Genomic DNA, 24,872 nt, shown 5'->3' on the forward strand with positions numbered 1-24,872 from the left:
CGTGCCATCTGCGGCCGGCAGAGTTCTCAGTATCCCCCGGTCGGTGCCTGTCCGTCACAGAAAGTCACGGCATCTGCTGAGATGGAAGGGACGCAGCAGGATCACCGAGCCCAGCTCCTGGCCCTGCGCAGGCCACCCTGAGAATGGCACGCACCAACTGATCCTGCGAATAACACTGATGACAACTAGACAACTGAAAAGGGACTGGGGTGTTTCCCCGCCGGCCGCGGAGGTCCGCAGCCGGTGCCGGAGCAGGCCCGGCCTGCCCGGGCTGGGCAGAAGCTCCGCTCCCGCCCGCAGCGACGGTGGCGGCACACCGTACCCGTCGCTCCGCTCTGACGTCCCTGCTCGCGGCCTATCCCGGGCCCGCCCCCGCCTATCCTGGGGCTCATCCCGCCCATCCCGGCCTATCCCGGCCTATCCCGGGCCCGTCCCGGCCTGCTCCGGCGGCCTATCCCGGCGGCCTATCCCGAGCCCGTCCCGGCCTATCCTGGGGCTCATCCCGGCCTGCTCCGGCGGCCTATCCCGGCGTATCCCGCGGCCCATCTCGGCCTATCCTGAGGCTCATCCCGCCCATCCCGGCGTATCCCGGGCCCGTCCCGGCTTATCGCGCCCGCTGCCCCGGCGCTCGCCATGGCCCTGCCCGTCGTACACAGGTGCCTCCAAGTGAGTGCGGGCCCTGCTCCCGGGAGCCCCGGCCCGGGAGGGTGCGGCAGGCTCGGCTGGGCCGGGCCGGGCCGGGCCGGGTTTGCCTTCGGCGCCGAGCTCAGGCTGAGAGCGCAGCGCTGGCCCAGGGCATCGGGTACCCTGTAGGATAAAGCAATATACTTCCATATATTTGTATATATATATATATAAAAAAATAGTTTTTTATGTGTATATACATATATATACACACATACACACATATACGCTATATATATAGCATACACCATAGTTATATATGTTTACATACATAACTATACATACATAGTTATATATATTACATATGTATAATATATTGCCTTATATCTAGCTTTATATATTATTCATACAATATATACATATATATGATATATACATTAATTAATAGATATACATATAATTATGTATACAAAATGCATATAGGTATATGTAGCCTCATATTACTATAATGTCTCATGTATATTATATATATATGACTGCTTACTGCTGGGCAGGGTCCAGCAGACATGGATGCAAGAAGTTCAGCCAGCGTGGCTGTCTTTTTGTCTCTTAAATCAAAAATAAACACCAGCTTGGTTGCAGAGCTGGTGTTGATAGTTTAGGAGTACAGCTTGGGTGCTTTGTCCCACTGTGATTAATTTTAAATGCAAAGCCAGTTCCTTAACATTCCTTAATGAATTATGAAGTTATATTAGATACCTTTAATAGATACCTGTTAAAGAAGCTTTGTTGTAGTCAAATGTTCATAAAATTTGAAGCCAGTTGTTTTTCCTGCCATTTTCCTTTTAGAGGCTTCTATGGTTAGGAAAAGTGTAGTAAAAGTGGGAGAGGGTTTTAATTTGAAGCGTAATCAGCTTAATTAACATTTGATTTGAAAGCCTTCCTTGATTTTCGTTTTTCGATTCTCTTCCTTTTCAGCTCACTGATGAAAATGAGCAGTTAGTCAAGAAGGTGAAAAAACTACACATAAAAAATAAGGAGCTAGAAAGGAATCTGGGTCAGATCCAAGAACAACTGTATCTGCAGCAGTTAATGCATGTCTGTGGCACAAGCAGAGAGTAAGAATTGTCAAACATTTCTCTTTTGCATCAAAAGAAGTGCAGCATTTCAGGATTTTTATTTGCATGTGCTTAGGATGAGCTAGGCATTATCTGCTCTGTGTATTTTAAGGAGCCATCTGTGAACAGGATGGTGGGGTGGAAAATGCTGGGGGTCTGTAGAGGAGTGAAGGACATCTGGGGCATCTTGTACAAAATTTGTTGTAGTGAAAGAAACAGTTTTAATATCAAAAAGTAATACTCCTGCTTAGCCAGTGTGCTCTCTCTATCGAACTACAAAGGCTTTTACACTACTTTTCCACCAAAAAGTACTAAGATAAATTGAGTAGCATCAATGCTGTTTAAGAGATTTAGAATCTAAGGACCTGGAAAACTGTAATGCTAGTGGTTTGGAGAGTGTCCTGCCAGGATTTACACACTGGTTCACAAAAATCTTCCAAGGCTTAAGTTTTGGTGTGTTTATGATCCTGCCTGGAATCTGCTACCATAAAATCAAACTGAAAAGTAACTTGGCCTTTTTCAGTTGCCTTGTTTAATTCGATTAAATTGGTGAAATATGATTTTAGCTGTTGTGTTTGTTTCAATTAAGTGTTCAGGTTCAAACAGAAACCCATTTATGGCATAAGGGTGGAGACAGCAAGGATCTGGTTCTAGAGAGTGACGGTGTCAGGTGAGTTCTTGGAAGCTGCTTCTTCACAGAATTATTCTTCTCTGTAGTGTAGAAAATGTTCATGGTTAAGTCAGTTGATTTTTTAAGCTGTTATGCAAGTGGCTTTCAGCCTTTGAAACAATGGGAAATAATTAATATTTTAAAAATAATTACAAAATCTTGGATTAAACTTGAAAAGAGCACCAAGCAAAGAACAAAATGGATTTCTTTCTCAAGTAGTTCATTGAGAAAGTCATTGAGCCAGGAACCTCCTTCATGTGTCTGTGTGCACACAAATGATCTTTTTTGTAGATTTTTTTAACCTAGAATTTTGTGGTTTCACTTCTATTTTGTGGAACCTTTCTCACCTCATTTTATATTGCTCACTGCTGTGTGCATATAAAATTTATAGGCTGGTTTTGAAATAAGCTAGAGAAGCAGTTCTGCTTTTCAGTCTAATAATTTTAGAGTTGAGCCACTACTGACTGTAGTTTGCCAATAAGTGATAGAATTAAACACTTGTAGCTGCTTTTCTGATGCAAAAGCTACAATTTTGTCTTTAAGAAAAAATATACTGGAACATTTTAACAACTAGGCAAGCTACATAAAATATTACTCCATCCCTCTATGACTTGATTGTTAAATTGTAAAATTGTGTGCTGCTCACCCCTTCAAAGGCTGCTTTTTGTCCACTTACATAAATGTGGATCTTACACAGATCTCTGTTGCTCTTTGGCCAAGTGCCCCAATTTTAGTGGTTTTAGGTGGCTGTAGAGGACCCTTTTTCTTTTTAGTATCTTTACAGTGTGCCAGGCTCTCTTTGCAAGCTGCATAGTTACATAGGAAGGCTGGGTGACTGGCTCTGGGCTAAAATTGAGTTCCTGCTCATGTAGGAGAAGTCCTAGTTAGTCTTTGAATTGAGTGCTGTACCTGCCTTGTGCTACATTGCACGTAGATAACCCGACCTAGCTTTCTTTTCTAGCATTTGTTTGTGTGTTCTTTCCCAAAGCTGTGCTACAGTATTGCTCATCCTGCTTGTGGTGCGCAGTCATGACTTATTATGAATGGCAGCTCTTACTGTAGTTCCTAAAAAAATAGGAAAAATGTCTGCTCATGTCCATCAGTAAAATTGTGGGCCTCGTGTATGTTGGCTGAATGCTGTGGAATATGGTAGGAAATTAGTACAGCAGAACACGATGCAAAATAATAGCAGAGGGAAAGCTAACAGCCCTAATCTGTTTATTTGACATTTATTTTACCCACTCACTTTCACATAGATTTCATTCACTCATATCCTCACACCCACACACTTGGAAGCAATGAGATGTTTTGTGCAACACAGAGAGCTGGGAACTGCCCCCTGTGTCCTCATCGTGGGTTCTTGATTGATGCTGGAAAAACTTTTAAAAATCCTTTAGGAGTGTCCTTTTGCTATTCCTGATGTGCTAATGGGGAGAGGAATGCTGTATGTGATGTGCTGCCAAGTCACTTCCTGTTGCTGCTGTCTTCCCTCAAAGAGTGATTTGCACTGAGGTTTAATCGGAGTGTGGCCATGTGTGCTGGACAAAAACAACGGGATCCTCGGTCTGGCTGAGTAAAAAGGATTCTTTGCCATCCATACAGACGATTCTTTTAACTTGGCTTTGCTGTTATTTTCTGGTGCTTTCTCTTTCTGTGTTGACAGTCACATTTCATTCAGTGCCATCTTGAATATTTCTATTATGAGTCTCTGCAGCACAGCTACAGGCCAGGTGATCTCTGTAGGGCATCTCTAATACTTTTACCATAAATGATGCCACATTTTGTTGTCTCTCATGTTTTACAGCAATTTATGCATTTCTGTTTTAGACTACTTCAGATGTATAATGAGCTACAGGAGCGTTATGTTAAAGAAACCAAAACAAACAAGGAGCAAAGAGAAGCAATTAAAAATCTCACTGTAAGTAGAATTTGTTGGAGCTGGTATCAAACAGCCAAACATAAGCTTTTAGGGAGACTGAAAAGTAATTCTGATATTTGTGAAATGAGACCATGCTTTTCTTTTTATATTAAGTTTCCCGTGACAGGAATACTGGAGGGTGCCCTGTAGTTCCCTTTAAAAGTGAACTCTGTCACTGGTGTGTCTGTAGCAGAAAGCTGTCTTCCTTTCCCTTGGTTTTTTCTTTACTCTTCTGCCTAGCCCTCCTTCCAGTTGTTATGTGCACCTTGTGACCTCTTTTGTACCAGCCCTGGTGTTTTTTCTGCATGTGTCATGAGCTGATTTCTCTCAGAAATTCAGCAGAAGGCAAACCAGATGAAGACAAAGAGTGTTCTTTTGGCTAGCAAGGTCTGTGGCCCTGCCGTGCAAAGAGTCTGGCATCATAACTGGAGTGAAGGTAGGGTTGTGTGGCCAGGAGCAGTTCTAGAAGCTTCAAGAGAGCTCATGAATTGAGCATTGCAGCTGACCAGTCTAATTTCCTCATTTGTGCTTTGGTTTGTTTTGTTTTTTTTTTCCTTTCAGACCCTTTGGTAGTTTTTTAAACAGCAATTGAAAACTCTAGGTTTGCATTTGGATTATGTTTCCAGTTGTATTCAGTTGAACTGCGTTTTTTCCTATGCATTTAAAAAAGATTTTCTCAACAGATTAAAATTAATGAGCTAGAGCATAATCTTCAAGAGCAGAGGCAAAGAATTGAGCAACTGGAATGTAAAAAGGTTTCTTGGAAAACTAGTGCTGTTTCTAGAAAACGAAGTCAAACCCCAGAGGGAGGAGTAGCTTCTCACAAGGACATTTCTGCAGAGAAAGAAGCCTGTTGCAGTAGATATTTAGGTAAAGATACAATTAATTCTGATGATGTTCCTTCCAGTATGCCCAGCAGAGGGAATGCATTTTATTTCTGATCCAGAGCCACTCCAGGTTATTTCTTCTCCTTCAGCCAGCAATATCTGAAATGTTTTTTTCATTTTTGAAAACTGGTTGTGTAAAAATGGCATTTTGTAATCTAGGATTCCTCCTTGCATTTGTTTGTGATAAAGTTTTTGCTGTTTTCTCTTTTTCTGAAACCGATCTGTTGTTGTAATCAGAGGTGGGAGTGCGTGGCTGTATTTAGTGCTGGTACTTATTCTAGTGAGATGTATCTGTGCAGATCTCTTAGTAATCCTGTTTGCTGCACCAGCCTTTGGTTTTCAGACACTGAGTCACAGAATAACCTGTTTTTAGCCTTAAAATGTTGGACAAGCCTGGACAGTGCTGGTTTCAGTACATTCCTCCTCTCATAAGTAAATCCAGAATTTAAGGTGTGATCCTCTTCCACTTCAAAGCATAGAAAAGAGATGGATGAGATCATATAATGTAGGCATAATTTTCAGGAAATATGTATCAGCAAGGGCTGATGTGACCCTCTCATGAACCAGAAAAAGATAATCAAAGCATGTGACGTGTGTTTTGTGGATTTGTAAAATTATTTGTAAAATAATCCCACATCTAAGAATCTGGCAGATCCAGATTATCCAACTGGCAGATCCTGATATCTTTCATAGTACCTGGGAATGTGCTGGGCCAGTTCTTATTCTTTATGCTTACAGAATAAATCACTGTATGAAAGAGGTACTTTAAGAAGCTGAACTATAATTTTCTAATATCACAAAAGGTAGGCAGCTCTTTAGCTGTAATATGATTCATATGAGGGGGAGGTTGACTGTAATGGTTGAATTCTACATTTTTTCATTTGAATATAGAGCTATTGTTGAAGGAGATTAAAAAGCTGAAGAAAGAAAATGGAAAGTTGTCTGCAGAAAAGAGAGCATTAAAAAATGAATTAGCTGGATTAGACAAGGTAATTTATTTTAAGACAAGCTTTACAGTAGGTGATTTTTGAAAAACTTTTCTGCCTAAGCTGAAACTTCTTTAGGCTGAACATGTGTTGTTATCAAGTAAAAGAGATAAAAAAGCAGTGTATAGCATTCTGAGAGAGATGGAAAGGAGTGACTCCTTGAAACATTCATGTCCCGAAGGGCTACTCAGCTAAGGAAGACTATTTTCTCTTGAACTTAAGCATGTCAAAGTTATGCCTCTGACAGAACTCCAAGTTTAGGGAGGGCAGAGGCTTTGATTTTTTTGTTAGATCTATAGGTGTAAAAATTGAAAATGTGAACATTTGGTAATTCTTTAAGTTATGTAACAAGATGCTGAGCTCTTACCTAACTGTAGAAGACTCAGTTTAATATAGTGACATAAGGTTTTATTTTCAGCAGCAAATTGTCTAAACTGATTTTTGCTTGTTCCTCAAGTCTTTTTGTTTTGTTGTGTATTTTTTTTTAAGAATCTCTTTTCTTACCTTCCAGTCCTTTCTCCCAAACTAAATAACATTATGGTATTAATTGCAGGGCTAACAGTAAAAGAGGGTGGTAGTTCATTGGATGTGTAAATTGCAGAACATTAAGCCAGGGTGAGTTCTAGATCCCTGTGTTTGGGAGTCAGGGACTACCTGTGGCTGAGAGCTTCATCTTGCGAGAGAGATACATAAACTTGAGGTTGTGGCTTTTTATCAGTGGTCCCTTTTCAAGGTAGTTTTAAGTTGCTGTATGTTATATGTTTGTAGCTGTTCATTTAAAAATGCTGGAAGAATAGGGAGGAGAATGTCAAATACAGATGGTTATAGGTAGATGCATTGTTATTTTGGTAGCTAGAACATTCAAGGATTGGTGAAACCAAGTCTTGGGTGATTATACTCTTCTCTCCATGTATTTCCCAACAATTTCTGACTTACAAAGAATCAGAATGTGACATTATTCTCTCGTCATATTGGACCATAATTTTGTAGCTGTCTGTTAAATCCATATTTTTTCCTTTTAAAATTGATCTTTCTTATTACTAGTCTGTATTCCAGCATCTAATATAACTTGATCTCTGCTTGTGTGTTCAGAGCAGAAATTATTAAATTATTACCTAAGGTTGTAATTGAGTGCTGTATCTCATATCTCACCACAGCTGTGTTTGCATAACTCAGCCATACACTGGTAAAAATATAGAAAGTGTCTTGGAGTAACTGAACTGCTGACTATCTCTTACTGAGAATGTCTTTGGAAAAAAAAAAAAAAGTTTAAGATGAATATTTTTGGGTTTTTCTAGGATTTTTTTGAAGAGGTAGAAGATCTAAAACATGCTGTACAGGAATCTGTGAAACTGAACAATGAGTATGAAAAGTGCTTGAAACAAATCAGTGTAATATATGGACTTCCTTTTACAGCACATTTGTAACTACTGGGTAATTTGATGCCAGGTAGAGTTTTTACATATTTTTTATAATTACTGCAACATTTAAACCTACCATTGCTTAACTGGTACCCTAGTTTGATAACATACGTTCAGTAATGTGATCTCATTATGACAATTGGTTGGAAATGTTGTATTTTGTGACCTCGATTTTCTTTGGTTTTTTAAAAATATATTTTTAAATAAACTGTGATCTGCATAACTTCAACTAAGTTTCAAACCCATGTCCTTCACACTTGCAGAATATATTCTAGTTGTGGGTGTGTATGGGAATAAAATGAAATTGTTTTATTTTTCAGAATTTCCCAATTTATCCTTTTCTGTAAGCTACATAAAATCAAAGTGTCTTTGTAGATTTGTCAGTCTGTATGAATTTCAGCACTAAGGATGTGCCAATGCAAACGGAAATTAATTCTATCATTAAATTATTGCAGAGGGGTTTCTTAAAAGAAAAATGCTAAATCTCTGCTTGGAATTTTCCTTCAATCCCAATAATAAGTGAAAAATTGTGGATGAAGGAAGGATTTAGTGTTCAGAATTGGAATGTATGTTCAGAGCATTTTGCATCATCGAAAGAAGAATTCCTCAGAAGCTCTTTTTGGATTCAAGGTACTTGAAGAACTCTGGTATTTGAAGAGCTGAAAAGGAAAGTGGGAGTGCAGAAGTCCACAAGGCAGAAATGTCGTGTTGTTTCAGGGAGGGTGAGCAGGGAATGGAAAGGGACAACTCCAGTTACCAGTGTAGCTTGCAGAACCTCGGGAGATTTGAATCTCAACTTGTTTGTAATGACATACCATGAAAGTTTAACATAGTTACATTACAGAACTATATTTTTCTGAAAGGTGTAGATCTCTATCTTTGTGACATTGTAGTGGTAGAGTTGAGTGAAAACTGCTTAGGGTAGAAAGACTTAGCTTGCTTATAAACTAATACAGCTTCTTTAGCTTCATAAAAATACATGGACATTCCTGAGGGGTAGGACTAGGAGTAGGATTAAGACTCTTGCGTCCCACTTGGTTTGTTAGGAGAGTTTTATGCAGTTGTAATTTAAAGAAATTTGCCTCAAAGCGTGTGCGGTGTTCAGAGCTGCAAATTCAACAAGTGGTAGGGTGAAGCTCCAGAGCTCCTTGTGCCTGCTCTGGCTATAGACCGCTGTGTTCCCTTGTTTCATTCTTGGCTCATTGTAAATGAAAGCTGCATAATGTTCTGAACAAGAGGTGGGAAAGAGAAACAAAAGAGGAGCAATGCAAATCTGTGTTCCCAGTAAACCTCATGGAAGAAAATCAGGCAGATAGCATGTATAACAGAAAATTATAAATGCAAAAATGTTTGTAACATTTGCTAATGAGTATGAGTGAATGCTGGAGAAGGAAGCAGTACTGGTTACTGGAGTCTTTTCCCCCACAGTGTTGTGGTGTAAAGTTACACTTTCAGCATGTGTAAACTTTGGTCCCGTTGTTAAATGATTCAGTAATTAAAAAAATTTTAAAAAATCAGTCCTCGTCCACAGACTGATTTTTGAATGTCATGCAGAACACGGAACAGTGGGGAATCCTTCAATCTTTTCTCGTAACTGAGGTCTCCCGACTCTGGTGGGGAAAGCTGCTCTAGTCAGAATAATGAGCCGTGGCGGGGGGGAGCCGCAGCTCCACCCGGCAGCGGCTGCGCAGCCCCGGCGGAGGTCGGACGGGATGGGATGGGATGGGATGGGGTGGGGTGGGGTGGGGTGGGGTGGGAGCAGCCCAGAGCGAGGTGGGCAGGGATTTCTCTCAGCCAGTAGTAGGAGCTGTCTTTCAGCTCGATCTGCATCGCCGACTTTCTGTGAGGTTGGGTTGGGGTGCTTTTTTTCTTCTTTTATTTCCCTTTCCGCTTTTCCTTTCACTCTCAGGAAGGCTGGCGGTGTAGGGTGCAGATGGGGCACCTCTGGCAAGCTCCAGATCTGTGGCACAAGTCCCCAGACAGTGACAATTAGCGGCAGAAACGCCGGAGGAGGAATGTGTGTGGAAGTGACCGGCTCTGGCACTGATTGTGTCTGTTGCTGCCTGTGACTTTTGAAAATGGCAGTTCTGCCTTGAAGATATTATTATATTCTACTGATTGCAGGTTCGGTTTGTTGGTGTGGGTGTCGTTTTTTTAACTTGAAGGTATCAGTTTGCTCTTGAAGCTGTGATTCTCATTTATTTATTTGTTTGTTTGTTTATTTTCTGGATTTATTTTATGGCTAATGCAAGTTAAATAACTTACTGGCATTTTCTGTTCAAATTAATGCTGTTTTTGTTGGAAGAGGAGACTGTCTCAGACTACCAAAGTAATTCCAAATAAGCACTACTTCCTACTTTGCAGGATAAATCCATATAAATTTGTGGATAATAACATTCTTTGGGTAAGAATTTGCCTGTCTTTTTGTCCATGTAGCTGTGCCAGTTAGCAGATACCTCTGCTTTGATCTTTCCTCCTTGTGAGATGTACAAGCAAGGTGTTGTTATTTTGTTTGCTAGTTAATCAGTCTATATGTGTAGTTCCACATATTGTGGAATTGTGACATTTGGCCAGTGGCTTTTTCCTGCTAAATCAAGTTTAGGTAGAACTGAATTCCATGCAATTAAGTATTAGTCATGCTACTGTTTGATAATGCATATTAGAAATGTTTCATGATACAGGCTAATGGTTCTTTGTCTCAAATAAGTACTTTGTAGTGCTGATAAGGGAAGCTTGTGTTTGAAAATAAGTGATTATTATCAAATAGGGGCTTTGGTTGGAAAAATAATATAATAATAATGTGTCAGTATTAACTTTTTATGAGACATAAATCAAATGGGCTAGTTCATAGGACAGTGAAGCAATTTAGCTTTGTTCTGTGTTCTGCATATAACCGAGGCCAAGATTTTAGAAACAATCCACTGCTTTTGTGTGGATTTATGTGGATTTGGAATTTTGTGTGGATTTGGAATTTTGTGTGGATTTGGAATTTTGTGTGGATTTGCAATTTTGTGTGGATTTGCAATTTTGCAAGTTTTCCTGATATGTGGAGTATAAATTTTCAAAGGTACCAAATATTCACAGCTGTAGTCAGATTTAGCTAATTCAGACTTGGTCTGCTAATCACTGAATACTGTGTTCAGTAATTGCTCACATCCTGGATATAAGCCCTAAATTAGGATTTTTTTCTATTGTAGAAAGCAATATTGCAGTCCCGTTGTTGGGTGGGGGACCACATTTTATGGATTTCTCTGGAAGTTCTTCCTGAGCCTGTGAAGCAACATCTCTGTAGGTCCCCTGGAGTCCCTTTACTTTGACCATGCTGCAGAGTTTACCTTTGAAGAGCAAGGCTTACAGACCTGCAGTGCTCTTCAGACTGAGACCCTGAGAGGCTGGACCTGGAAACTGAGGGGTTTCATTGGAGAGTAAGGGCTGGTGCCTCTGTACTCTCAGCGGGGATACTTCCTTGTGGGCACTTACCCTGAAAAAGTGTTCCTGCCAAGTGATTTGGAAGAAACAGAAAAAAATACTCGAGTTTCAAAAGGGTAAATTCCCTGGTTAGGTTACAAGGTATCCAAGGCAGCAGAAAATATTAAATACAGTTACCTCACCAATTTGGGCTCATTAATTGTTTCTCTACAGCTGCAGTGAAGTTTCTTTTTTCTGAGGCTTAGATGTTTCTTGTTTTCCCCCTGTCAGAAATGAAGCAGAGTTAGTTAATTACCTGTGTATCTGTGCCTGTGTTCTGGAAACATCCCGTAAACTTGTTCTGGGATAGTGAATTGCCCTTGGTTCTTGGAGATTACAATGAACCACATTAAAGGTGGTAATGCTGTTGATTTGGTGTAGTCATGTTCTGCACTTGTGCCAGAAGATGTCCTCTGGGAGTTGTTTAGCCTGGAGACAAGGAGGCTGAGGGGAGATCTTATTGCTCTCTCCAACTTTTTGAAATTAGGCTGTAGCCAGGGGGCTGTTGGTGTCTTCTCCCAAGTAAGTGATGGGACAAAAGGAAGTTTGCCAGTGGAGGTTTAGATTGGATACTAGAAAAAATTTCTTCACTGGAAGGGTTGTCCTGTATTGGAACAGGCTGCCCAGGGAAGTGGAGGAGTCACAATTCCTGCAGGTGTTTAAAAGATGTATGGATGTGGCACCTAGGGACATGGTTTAGTGGTGGACTTCGCAGTGCTGGGTTAAGGCTTAGACTCAGTCTTGGGGTTCTTTTCCAACCTCAGTGATTCTATAGGGATCCTAATGGATTTCTTTTCTTTGTTGCAGCAGCTGTTCAAGCTAAGCTCTGTCTTTACCCACATTTGACCCCCACTCATAGTGTTTCACTGTGAAGTTCTTAAAAAAGCCTCATGCACCAAGATCCTGGCTGGCTGTAATCTGCTTTCCTTGGTGCTGGTGGGACTGAGTGCAGTTCTGTGCAGCTGGCCATCTGTGTGCCTGGAGGAGAACTTTATTCTGTAGGTCAATTACATATTCCCAAGCCTTTCAGGGTGACAAGAAGCTAACACTGTAGGCCGTGCATGGTAGCTTTCCGTAGGGAATGCTGACTCACTGAATATTTTATTTTGTATTTTCTCCACAGGGATTTTGTGCTGACAAAAAGCCCAATGTGATCCTTTGAGTAGCCCAAGCTGTTTTCATCTGAGAGGAGAACTTGAGCCATTGTTTTATGCTGGTACTGCAATGCTGAGTTCTAGTTCAACTGCTGTGAAGAGTCTCCCTCTGAAGAGGAGGCTCTGTTTTCTGCTAAAACTTGTGTGCTTTGTCAGCTCAGTGTTACTATTCTGTGAATTTTTAATTTACTATGTGGTAATATTTCAATGCCGATGGCCAAATGTGAAAGGTGGAGCTCACGTGACTGAAAAAGAGACTTCAGCTTCAGTCCTAAAGGCCATAATTTTAGCTGATACACACCTACTTGGTGAAATCAAAGGACATTGGCTGGATAAGCTAAGAAGGTAACTATTAATTTTTTTTAATAATCTCTAGCCAGTTTTAGAGTCTTCAGCAACAGCTAAAGGGACAATAATTCACCGTTCCATTAAACAGCAATTCATTAGAATTGTAATGAAAACATTAACAAGCTGGTATTACTTCTTGCATGTCTTGGTCCTTATTGTATGATGGTGGAATTACCCACCAGGTAAGATGCACCCACTGTCCTTACACCTCATTTCCAAGTATTCAATTTGGATTTCATGATATATTTTCATATTTCAGTGTGTAAGAGCCAGTTTCCCATTGCTATTGCCAGGCTGTGTCTCTGTATCCAGAGCTGAGGATCCAGAGGTAAGGCAGTGATAACTGGTTCTGTATTTTCATTTCAGGGAATGGCAAATGGAGAGATCTTTCCAAACTGCCTTATGGTTACTGCAGCCAGATATTGTTTTTATTCTGGGAGATGTTTTTGATGAAGGAAAGTGGAGCTCACCTCAGGTATGACATCATCAGCTGTCATGTTTCAAAAAATGAGGATTTCTTGAAGGAAATGGAAGCAGATTAGGTATGCAAAGCTTTGTTTAATACTGCTACAGTTGTCCTGTTGGTTGAAGTTTCTAGCTTTTCAGATAGGAGTTGAAATGTTGTGATTCTCCTTCATATTTGGAAGTACCTTGACAGTTTTGCACCTCCTATAAAACTTAAAAAATGTAAACATCTGCGTTTGTGCTTCTGTATTATATGCTTGCGATGGGCTGACCCTGGATGGATGCCCAGTGCCCAGCAAAGCTGCCCTATCCCTTCCCTCCTTGGCTGGAGAGGGGAGAGAAAATACAAACAGATCTGCTGCCTCTTTTACTGACCATGGTGTCTGCAGGGCTCTTCCTCTCACAAATTCTCACTCCTCTCTCTGGCTGCTGTTGCAGAGTTTCCTTTTCTGCCACCTTCCTAATTCTGTTATCCCAGAGGCACTGTCAGCCTTGGCCAGCGGTGGGTCCATCTTGGAGCTGGCTGGCTTCGGCTCTGTAGGACAGAAGCCACCCCTGCAGCCCCTCCAGTACCAAAACCCACTACAAAACCTTTGATGCTGTGGAACAGCACCAATTTCTTCTTCTGTTGTTTTCCTGCAGGCCTGGGCAGATGATGTCGGGCGGTTCCGGAAGATGTTCAGGCATTCAGTTTTTACGGAGTTGGTGGTCATTGCTGGCAATCACGACATCGGATTTCATTACGAGTGAGTCTCATCAGTGCCAGGAGTACACGAGTGCCAAGAATGAAGCGTCAGCCTGCCCACAGTAACTGGGGGCTGGGTCTGAGGCACCTGTTTTGTGGTTATACAGAAACTTTTTGATCATGATCAAATTACAAAGGGTCATAATTTAGAGTAAGGCCTGTGCAGAAAACAGCTTTATGCTTCTCTGACCATATGAGGGTTGTTCAGAGCTGATCCTTCTGCACTGACGTGGAATCCTTGAAGCTGCTTTTCCTTGTACTGGGCCTCCTCCTTAGAAAGGCACCTGAGCATATTTCCACTCCTGTTAGCGCAGGAGAGTGTAAGTGCCCTCACTCTGCTGGTGCTTCCATTGATGGGAGGGGCTGGAGGACACAAGAGGTGTCAGAGCTTCCCTGTGAGTTTCCTGAATGGTTGTGTGAGCTGGATAATAGAGCAGCAAGCTGCATCAGTGGTCAGCAAACTGTAAAGCAACGGCGTCAGCTGAGTTCCAATGGCAATTTCTTACCTCAGTTGTATTTTTGCTCTGTGACACAGAATGACTACTTACAAGGTAAATCGATTTGAAAAGGTTTTCAACTTTACTTCAGGAAAGCTGATAACTCGGAAAGGAATAAAGTGAGTATATTTAATTTTTTTCTAATGAAATAGTATGGGAATGCTTCATTTAGGGCCTGTTTTTTTTTTAATTACCTACCTTATGATGTGTTAAACCCCAAACACTTTGTACAAACCTGTAGTTTGATATGGGCAGGAAGCTGTACTTAGAGCTATGTAAAGTGTAACAATTTCCTTTTAAATGGAAAAATACTGTGGAGTCAGAATCCATTTCTCTGGTATGCCTTTATACTTCCTTGCAGCTGGTAATGAGCCATGGCTGTAAACATAGCAGGATAAAGAAACATGAACCAACCCCCTCTGTGTTTACAAATTAGGAGTTCCATTAATTTTAATAACTTCTTTAGTCTGCAGAGCTTAACCCTTGTTTGAGGGATTCGGGAGCACAGCAGTTGTGTGTCTGCAGTTCTTCCACAAGGTGGGGTAATAATGCCCGAGCTGGTTTTGGCTTCGAGCAGACCTGGGTGCAGTTTGTTCTCACAGCTGTGTCCCTATGGCTGCACTTGTCTGCTGTGTGCTCTGTTACCTCCAGACACAGCAGGAACCCGTCTGGAGGTAGTTCCTTCGTGCGGGAACCCGAAGAGGGAATGCAATGCTGGGTTTGTGGAAAGGTGTTGAAGTCTCAGATTCAGGAGGGGAAGGCCCATTGCCACTCTGTGTTTGGCACGTGTGCCCTTGGGTTGTACTCACTTGTGGAAATGGGAGATTCAAAACCTACAGGTTCACACTGGTTCTCTTAATTAAGCGAACATATAAATGTTTAATTAAAAATTCTGAACAGGTCTGGAAATGGTTGTGTCTATTTTAGGAAGATCTCTGAGCTTCCTGACTGCTCAGTATAAAGCAGTTGCTTATCATGCAGATGTGGGGTCCTCAAGATATGTATTTCAGTTGTTTAAAGAATAGTTATTAAGGAACATCTCCATGTCTCCTTTGATAAAACAGCACAGCAGAATTCTCCTATGTAATTGCAGATTGCATGTCTGGTATCCATTAGCTGCAATGAGTTGCACTATTAATATTCCTAAAAGAAATATTCTTAATTAAACTATTTTGCAACAAATCTATGGTATAAAAGCAGCTTAATTTGCTAAAAGAGAATTTTTGTTTTACTATTGACTAGTATCTCTTAAGTGAAGCATTCAGCTTATTTTTGTCTTTTAAACAGACTGAATTGAACTGGGGATGTGTCTCAAGCTGAATGTGTGACTAAATGGGTATGAATCTTGTGGCAGAACTTAAGTTGATTTGAAGTCTACAGGGAAACCTTCTATTAAGAATAAAATCCTGTTTTGTGTGTCAGAGACTGCAAAGTACAAAACTAAGCATGTTCAGGGCAGTCACCCAAATGCAGCGCTGTTCTGCTTTTCAGTTGTTCTGAAGAAATTCAATGTCTAAAATTCTGTCTCTGAGGTCTAAACTGTGTGGGGAGAGAAGCAAGTTCTCCTTTCCCTCAGAATTTAGTTTAGTGATGAACTTCTAACATTCCACTAGAATACAACTTAAGTATCTATTAAAATATAAAAATCTTTAGTGTAAGCATGAAGCATCAGGTACATTGTGCAACCTAATCAACAACTGTAAAAAGGAGCCAACCAGGCAGAGACATGGCTGTGGTACAGATACTCACAGGAGGATTTGTAACACGATTTCAGGAGCTGTCACATTCTGCTGCTTAGTTGAGCCATGTCCAACTTAGGAACACTTGCATTTTCTAAAATGAACTTTATCCTGCACGTGTGCATGAACAACAAATGCCTTCCTGTCCTCCCCACTTCTGAAGCTTTGCCCACCCCCTGGTATTTTCCAGCTTTGTCCTAGTGAACAGTGTAGCCATGGAGGGTGATGGCTGTGCTGTCTGCCGTACCTCAGAGGCAAAACTTGTGGCACTTTCTCACAAACTGAATTGCTCCCAGCAGGTAAGAGATTATTGAAGATCTGATTACAGCCAGAGACTCCTCTGCCACAATGGGAATGCTGATACTGTAGCATAGCCAGGATACAACCAGACTCTCCCGAAAAACTCTGCTTCCAATTCACAGTGCAACTTGTTAGCAAGTCTTTCTCCCCCTCATATCCCTCTTACCATGTTTACTTAACTCTTAACAGTGTTGCTTAGCACTAACAGTGTCAACTTCCTTGTCAATGCTGCCAAGAACATGTAATTTCCTGTATTCCGAGCAATGGCAGTTCTGTAACCCTCCCTTTGACTTCAGATACATAATCCTGCATTTATATTTATGGATATGATTCTGTTTTATAGCCTTCAAGCATGTTCTTTTAGTTTCCTGATTCTACTGCAAACCTTTCCTCGTACCCTAGTAGTGTTTTAATTGTATTTTTAATCATATCAAATTGCTGCTTGTATTTCCTTCCTCTTCCCTTTTTCATGGTCTGACTGGATGCACAGTAGGCAGCATGACTGACTGGGCTGGCAGTCAATCAGGAAACCAGCTCCCAGTGGAAAAACTGCCAGACTCTATTTCCCTTGGGCTGCCCTTAAACTCCTTTGCCTTGTTGGTGCAGAGATCCCTGGTGCTGCTGCTTTCTGCACTTGATGAAGCTCAAAACTACACACTAAAGCAGCATAGAATCTGAAAAATATAAAAGCTAAAACTTAAGGCATCACAGTCAGAAAGAGTACAGCTGTATTTACAGCATGAACAGAATGGGGAGTTTCACAGTCCACAGTAAAACACTTAGGAGTTCATACAGTGGGTAGTATTATCTGGGCTAAACTGCTTAACAAAAAACCAAATCCAACAACAACCCCACCTCCCTAACCCTTTAAAACCTAGCTATTGCTAATTACCATCACCCCTTCTATGGCTTAATTTTGTTCACAGAAACCAAATCATTCCAACAAAAGATGCAGTGATGTGGAAAAGCTTCCAGCTTCAGAACCCATCCTTTTACAGGTGTGTTAGAGGTGGGGCGAGGCAACATACTGACATGTTGTTTTTGAGGATTTTTCACCGTTCCAGAAAGGCTGGATCATTAACAACTAATCCTTGCTTTTAATTACTGCCAGCATTACCCTCTCTATCGCAAAAGTGATGCTGAATGCACTGGAGAAGATTCTGCTCCTCCAGAGGAGAAAAACATCCCCTTTAAAGAAAAGTATGACGTGCTGTCTCAAGAGGCATCACAAAAGGTTTGATTTCTTGGGAACTTGAGTAGCAGTGGGTGGGTGGGAGGGGGACAGGACTGTAGATGTAAGTAGATTAAAAAATTGTGGTAAGGCTGTTGGCTGAGACAAACAGAGCACAGCTGCTCCTGTCTAATGAGGCCTGGGAGAGGCTGCTTGTTAGAGCTGCTCCCTTGAGGATCCTCACCATCATGGCCTTGGTCCTGCCAGGTTTCCCAGGTACAGCTCCTAAGTCTTGGCGCTCTTAAATCAGCTGTGGTGCCATTACCTCCACTTCAACATTCTGTATTTTCTGTACTGTATAAATTATTGACACACCTGGTATGAAGGCACAGTTTTCCAACACTTTGAAAGCATAATTTCTGCTGAATTAGGAACTACAAGAAAATTTAAAGTACTCCCTTAAAACTCAATGGTCATTATTTCTTTCCTTCTGCATAATTGTCTTCACTCAAAGATTGTCATTACAAGATTCTTCCTTAGACAAGAAAATAGCATTGCTTTACTTAACCCAAAGTTTTTCTCTGTGATATCCACAGCATGCTGTTGCCTGTGCTCTGATCTGTATGGAAAAAAAAAATAAAAAGGAAAAAGCCCTGTACTTGGGATCAGGGCTAAATGGGTGTGATTGATATTGCAATACCAACAGATTTCTTACTGAAAAACAGAAGTTTACAGAAAACTCTCTGTGAGAGTATGAGAATTGCCATAATGTTCAAAGGAAAAAAAAAGGGGTTTTTAAGTTCAATTTCTTTTTAGCTGTGACTTAGTTTTTGTGCTTTACCATTTTGTGTTCTAGCTGCTATGGTGGTTTCAGCCCCGTTTGATTCTCAGTGGGCACACTCATAGTGCTTGTGAAGTGCTGCATGCAGGGAAAATTCCAGAAATCAGTGTCCCATCATTCAGTTGGAGGAATAGAAACAATCCTAGTTTCATCATGGTAAGTTTTAATTTTTTTTTTATTTTTGTCAGATAACTTTCATAGATAAATCAACATGGCAGTCAGCTATATTTTAAAACTGATTCTACCTGTAAAAACAAAAAATAATAAAAAAAAAAACTGCCTACCCACCCAACCCACTCAGTACACTGCATCCACTTTATAAAGTACATCTGTGGGAGCCACATGTTCTGTGTGGTACAAAGCAATGCTGCTAAAGACCTAATTAGTATCTGGGTACATTTTCTTAGAAAGAGGGTGCAATGTAAACTATTGACTTGTAAAAATAATCAGTATTGTGCACTGAACAGTAGAAAGACCAGTTTGGCTTGGCTGATTTACCAACTACGAAAACAAGACTGTATCCACCTCAAACCCTTTGCATGGTGATCACGGTTTTCAAACGTGTGCATTAATGCAGTGAAAGTGTTTGTGACGTGCCCACAGTCTGCCTCCTCATTGCCACTTCACATTGTATACAGTGTGTTGGTTATGCTTGTGCAGGCAGTTCCAGTGCTCAGTATATCCTCAGAGGTAAATCAATTAGTTCCCCAGTTCAAAAATAAAACAGAACTCTTAGAAACTTGGAGTAAGGAGCAAAACCTACAATCTGTTTACAGAGTAGTCTGTGACTTGGAGGGGGAAATCTTTTATGTATGTTTTACTGCTGTTGAGGTTAGGCTGCTTAATGCACAGATAACCCCATGTTTGAATTCATTTTATGCAACTGTTAATATTTGTTGTTGAAAGTAGTTCTGTTTATTTCATAGTCCTGAGAGTAGCTGCCTTCAAACTGCACACACACTCTGCACACGCCAGACAGCACATCTTCACTGCAAAACAAGAGGTTGGCTAATTAAAGTGGCATCCTCTTCACTACTGTTTTAACTCCTCAGCCTCGATCTGCTGTAAACTTTAAATTAAACTGCCAAGTCAAGCCAAAACCCAACAAAGTTCTTTGTTGCCGAAGTTCCTATTCCTAATTTGGATTAGCCAACGTGTGTTTTTGCAGCATGTACTGGGTAAGGAGGAGGGCTTGGGGAAGGAAGGGGCACATTCACAAAACCTAACTTTAGCCTGGAAAGGCTCCCTCCAGGTGGATTTGCAGCAGCTAAAGTTAGGCTTCTCTTGAAGGCAAATCAGATGAGGAGCCCAGCTCTTTGTTTATGCTAGATGGGAAGATTGGCCTCTGGGCTAATGTTGGCCTGGTGAATATTCCAGTTAGTGCCCAGCACCACAAGGTATGGACTCTTCAGCCCCCTGGAGAAGGCACTGGTACTAGGAAACTGGCCCCAACCCTTGCCACCCAACACAGGGATTTAGAAATTGGAGATCTGACAGCTGTGGTGTTCACTCCTGATTCAGAACCCACTGTAACACAGCAAAGTGACAGTCTTCATTTCTTTTCCAGGGCAGCATAACACCAACTGACTTCTCCCTCCAAAAATGCTTCCTTCCGTTTGAGAGCAGAGTCTTCACTATCTACTGTGCAGCAGGTGCTCTGCTTGTGATCCTGGTACTAGCTCATGTTCAGCTTCTCACTCCACCGTTTTATTTTGCTCAGCGTTTAATCAGTAAGCATAAAGCAGTATGAAGAGCCAGACATCTGCATTCAGTCACTGAAATACCAAAGCTGAGAACAGTCAAACATCAGACTATATTCATGCCAGCAAATGACCTAATTTGATTGCTAGTCTGAAGGCAGGTTGCATTTACACATACCATAGAAGTCCTATACAGCTGATATGACTACTACAGGATAAATAATTAACTGAAATGAACGTTTCATGCTGTACAAAAATACTGTATTCGACAATCAAATGAGTCCTTTTCCTGCTATAATTTTTGTATCAAATATGTATATTAAAAGTGTAACTGTACATTATGTAAATCCTATAGCCTCATCACTTGTCTGCACTTGTGTCTTACCCTGGTGGAGGCTGAATCTTGCAAACTGGAAATGTTTCTCTGTTTTATTGCTGCATGGCCCTTCAAATGTCATACTTGTGTTTGTGAGGGTCAGGCAGAATCTGGATGCATCAGCACCGAGAGATGCGGATTTCCGTAACCTTTTTAGAGTGTCGTGCGTGAGGGACTGTGGTTTGGGACAAGAAATCTTCTGGTTCCTGACACAGTAAAGTGTTAGCTGACTATAATTTGCAGTTATCCATCTACCAGACAACACGGGGAAGAAGCTCGAGGATCCAGTTTGCTGATACACACTTGAAAACTGCTTAAAAAAAAATAAATTAGGGTGACACCTCAAGCTGCTGCTTTCAAAAAGCTGTGCTATGATGAGCTTACTAAAAGAGGGCCCTATTGCATCCCAGAGGTCTGTGGTGAGGGGCCCTCCGGTTGCCGATCTCCTGCAAGAAGGAAGGTCAAATACAGCTGCAGTAACATTATCCTATGCCTCAGCCTCGGTCTACAGCCAGGGATAGGAATGCACCTTATTTTACATTCCACAAGTTCTGTTGACATTAGCGTAGTGTCACATTTTGAACTGCACTAGCTCCTCTGTGGGGAGGCAGAGGCCACCAGCTGCGGCACAAAGATAAAATCCAAGCTCAACGTCTCCAGTGTGTGGGGGAAGGTGGGACAAGCCTACTGCTGCTCCCCACCCACCCCAGAAAAAACAGAGGGACTACTTCACACCAGGACCAGTTTTCCTGCTGATGTTCCTGCAGAGGCTGGGAGCTCTAACCTGAACTCCTGGGCTGGGGCTAGTTTAAAAACAGAAAAATACTATCTTTTGTTATTCATTCTATTACTTTCTTTGGCATGAGAAATAAGAGAATTCTATTTACTGTTAGTTTATTCCACCCAGCCTTTCACTTTTTGGGAAATATGACTAAATTGAACATAAAGATTTCTGGGAAGAGAAAATGGTCATAAAGTATCTAAAATGGGATGTTTTATATTCAACTGGAAACAAGTTCTCAATTGGACTGTAATCTCATTTTAAAAAGATGACTGATTGGGGTTTATAACTAATAATAATACAGTAAAAAGTTAATAAAAGCTGCTGATTTATATGCCAGTGTGCGGACTGTGTTAGCTCTTCATCTCTCCCTAAATTTAAAATGAAGTGGGGGAATGGTCCGAAGTGTGGTAAAACATTCTATAAAGTAATGTAGTCTAACACTTCTCTAGATTTCTGTTATTGCAACTGTAATTTTAGACATTTGTACAGGTTATCTTGGACACAGGAAAAGTATATAGTCACAGACATAAAACACCTATGTATAAAATATAAAGCAGTGTTATAGTTACTAAAAAGGACATGCCTTATTGCTACAGCAATTCTTGCTTTTTATATATTGTACTGTACCACAACTTGTTTTGAGAATGTCATTTGCATAAATTATTCAAGTTTGAGAAATATTCACACATTTTGATTCTACAATATTTAAAATAAAATAATTTTCTAATGTGTCTCTTTATTAAAAGAGAAATAAAAATGTCATCTTGTAATTCTCTTAGGCCAGACACAAGGGTTTATACACCTTTTTTTTTTTCTTATCTTCTTTCTTGCTATTTACTTGCACAATGAAAGCCGCTGTTGGTACAAAGATTGAAGAGCTCTATATAATGGTGCTTTACACATTCACAATCGGTCTGTGCAATTGTGAACTTCTATGAATGACCAAAGAATTACCAAACATATTTTCTAAATATAAAGGACAAAAAGAAAAAAAAAAAAAAGAAAGAAAAAAAAAGAAAAAAATCCTTGCTTCCCATTAAAACAACACCAGGTTGCAATTTGGACACTTGAATGAATTCCAATGTTTTAAAGCTGAGACTTCAAAAGAGAAAGGCATGTTTGCTGCAACATCCGGTGACTGTAATACCTTACTTGGAAAGGTAAGTGGTTAATTTGCATAATTTATAATTTTTATACTAAAGAGCATCTTTATATAAACCAGAAAAAAACCCCTAAACTCTACAGATAAAGTTCTTACCTCCAGTCACTGCTGCAGGTAAGGTTGACATCAAGCTGTACAGCGCAATCAAAAACATACTTACATCTTAGCTCATTTTACAGGTACAGCCATAATCAAGGCACAAAGATCTTCTACAAGTATTTTTCTTCAATAAAGTTGTACAAAATAATATTACATTTTACAGTCTGTACAATATAATAAACCAGCAGTAAAACAAAAAAATATATATAGGGAGAGGACTGTTGTCCAAGAATGATCGGAACTAAAAGGATCATTTGTGGACAGCACAAATAACATAAGTGAGGGGTGGTAAATTTTCTGCCTAGATGCAACAGGCTGAAAAGTAGCTGTAATTCAAATGCCTGAGGTGTGCAGAGACACTTAGCTCCAAAACCCCAGAAAAATTGCTTTGTCTTCACTGTTCCTCTCATTATCTACTCTACTTCCTGTGCCAGTAACGGCTTAAAAGAGGAGGTCACTTTATCAGTTGACCTGCAACTCAGAAATGCTAAAAACTGTGACAGAGTAATAAATATTGTGGTGCTGCTACATTGTGTGTCTACTTCCTCAACAGTATTTAATAACCTGATACAAAGTGCATTAATCTTTTTTTCACCCATCAAGTACTCTTCAATGTCATGTTAAAAAGGAAACCCACACAGAGGGATAGGTATGACTTCAGTGTCATCCAGATGACATACCGGTCTGAACTGAGGTTAACCCACTGGAAAAAATTTAGCAGGTCACGTTCAGTTTTAAAAAAACAAAAACCTAAGGGAACAGAGGTAGCCAAAGGGCTTAGTGGAATGACGAAGAAGTGGCATGTCAAAATAAAGCACAAAAATAGTCCCAAAAAGCAGGAAGGGAAAATAACCCAAACTTGCTTCAAATCAGCTTTAAGGTTAAACAATTAAAAGTAAACAAAGTGAAGAGACTGACATTTCTATAGTATATTCTTCCACCCTGTGTGGGGTAGTATCAAGAGAAAGAGTAAGGAGCAAAGAATTTAAAACCACAGGTTCCACGGTGATCCCCCTCACAAGAGTTCGTACTGGCGGAGGTGCATCCTCTGAATGATGTCTCGGCAGTCGTTGAACACTCTGCGGATGTTTTCTGTGTCCACTGCACATGTGAAGTGTGGGTAGCAGTAATGCCGGCCGTCTCCGCTTGCTGTACTTATCCTCTGTGGAAACAGGGAGGCAAAACCAAAAAGGATCAGGTGCCATGCCATGAGAAGTTTCTCATCTCAGCAGGCTACAGACTTGGGGGAAACAAGAACCCTGGGAAATCTGTATATAGATCACTTAAAAAAGTAAACAAAAAGAAGGGAGGGCTGTGGTCTGGTCAGTCTGAATGACAAATGTGAAATGAAAATTACAAAACATTACGGATACTGGGGTCAGGACAGGAGTCTTTTGTGGGAGCCATGGCTGCCATCCTTAGCTGCACAGGCTGTCGCCATTTGTGCAACACTGTGCAGCCAAATCTGTGCTGCTGACAGCGGTGCAGCCTGCCATGCAGCTGCCCCAGGAATTGTTTTCTCGTCTCTTTCTTTTTTGGTGCCATCATGTGGCAAATTCTTGAACTCTTGTTTTAAATCAGCAACATTAAACCAAAACCCTCCCAGTTATGGAGCCAGCAGTGGCAGAGAACAGCATTCTACTGATTCTGCTTCCCAAGTTACCTTCACTTAGAGCACCTATTAAGCCAGCTGAAGGCTTGGTATCATCATTGAGCCCAGAATTTGTGGAATTATCACCAGAGTGGCTGGGTTCACTTAGAGTAATAAAGCATGCAAAAATCTAGGAAACATCAGACCATGTGGAATTACATTTTCTCAAGGCTACTGCACAACTTTTTAGGTTCTAACTTCAAGGTCTAGGATCACTTTTCCCAAGATCTTAAAACACATATTAATAAAAAATCCTAATTATTGTTCTGTATTGCTATAGGACTGACAAATATAAATCCATTCTAGACCACTATCTTGCAGAATATAAACAAAATGTCATGAAAGCAGAAGGTCAGTTTTTAGGATAATGATTTTTGTCATTATTTTCTAAATTTTATTATAAATTACTCTAGCTAAACAACAAAAGACAGTGTTCCATCTCACTCAAGCTACACCATATATTTTTAACACAGGACTTATTTTACATGTAGGTTTAACCTTTTAAATACCTGAAGGTACAGATATGCAAAACTATAGGCATTTAGAAGCCATGATTTACATAATTAGATCAACAAGCAATTGCAGATTTTTCCAGGTAATTTAGGTAATATTACACATTCAACACTGATTACACAGGGGTGTTCACACAGAGTCTAAAAATTATTTTCTTACCATGCTATTTTCAATACCTAGTTTGAGGCTTAACCTCACGAAAAATACTAATAACCGTCTGCTTGTGTTTATCATG

The 24,872-nt window shown here is 40.6% G+C and overlaps 2 protein-coding genes across 16 annotated transcripts in view; one reads left to right on the plus strand and one right to left on the minus strand.

Annotated features, from left to right (window-relative positions):
- Positions 1–142: 142 nt before the first annotated feature.
- Positions 143–21,943, plus strand: MPPE1 (metallophosphoesterase 1). 14 transcript variants are annotated; one of them, XM_038126806.1, is made up of 11 exons: positions 649–666; positions 4,240–4,330; positions 12,216–12,591; positions 12,961–13,069; positions 13,702–13,805; positions 14,340–14,420; positions 16,231–16,339; positions 17,267–17,338; positions 17,452–17,574; positions 18,368–18,508; positions 19,920–20,399. In XM_038126806.1, the coding sequence occupies exons 3-11, from the start codon at positions 12,317–12,319 to the stop codon at positions 20,100–20,102; spliced, it is 1,197 nt and encodes a 398-aa protein (XP_037982734.1). In that variant the 5' UTR covers positions 649–666; positions 4,240–4,330; positions 12,216–12,316; the 3' UTR covers positions 20,103–20,399. The 14 variants fall into 14 exon arrangements, with proteins under 14 accessions (XP_037982741.1, XP_037982742.1, XP_037982731.1 ...); XM_038126807.1 differs by lacking the exon at positions 649–666 and adding an exon at positions 1,724–1,742; XM_038126801.1 differs by lacking the exons at positions 649–666; positions 4,240–4,330 and adding exons at positions 7,706–8,254; positions 9,534–9,748.
- GNAL (G protein subunit alpha L) overlaps positions 21,663–24,872 on the minus strand; it is a 181,325-nt gene continuing 178,115 nt past the window's right edge. For both annotated transcript variants that reach the window (XM_038126798.1, XM_038126799.1), the window contains exon 12: positions 21,663–23,635. In XM_038126798.1, coding sequence (XP_037982726.1) covers positions 23,489–23,635 — 147 coding nt within the window. In that variant the 3' untranslated portion in view covers positions 21,663–23,488. The remainder of the gene's footprint in view (positions 23,636–24,872) is intronic.

Source organism: Motacilla alba, chromosome 2 (genome assembly GCF_015832195.1).
Source record: "Motacilla alba alba isolate MOTALB_02 chromosome 2, Motacilla_alba_V1.0_pri, whole genome shotgun sequence".
In the NCBI taxonomy this organism is placed as follows: Eukaryota; Metazoa; Chordata; class Aves; order Passeriformes; family Motacillidae; genus Motacilla; species Motacilla alba.

What these genes read in the sequence shown, in the direction of transcription:
- MPPE1 (XM_038126803.1), top strand. Translation starts at nt 12,317, where the DNA reads ATGCTGAGTTCTAGTTCAACTGCTGTGAAGAGTCTCCCTCTGAAGAGG. An exon ending in TGGCTGGATAAGCTAAGAAG is followed by an intron (nt 12,592 to 12,960) that starts GTAACTATTAAT and finishes TTTTCATTTCAG; the next exon opens with GGAATGGCAAATGGAGAGAT. An exon ending in AACTGAATTGCTCCCAGCAG is followed by an intron (nt 16,340 to 17,266) that starts GTAAGAGATTAT and finishes TTTTGTTCACAG; the next exon opens with AAACCAAATCATTCCAACAA.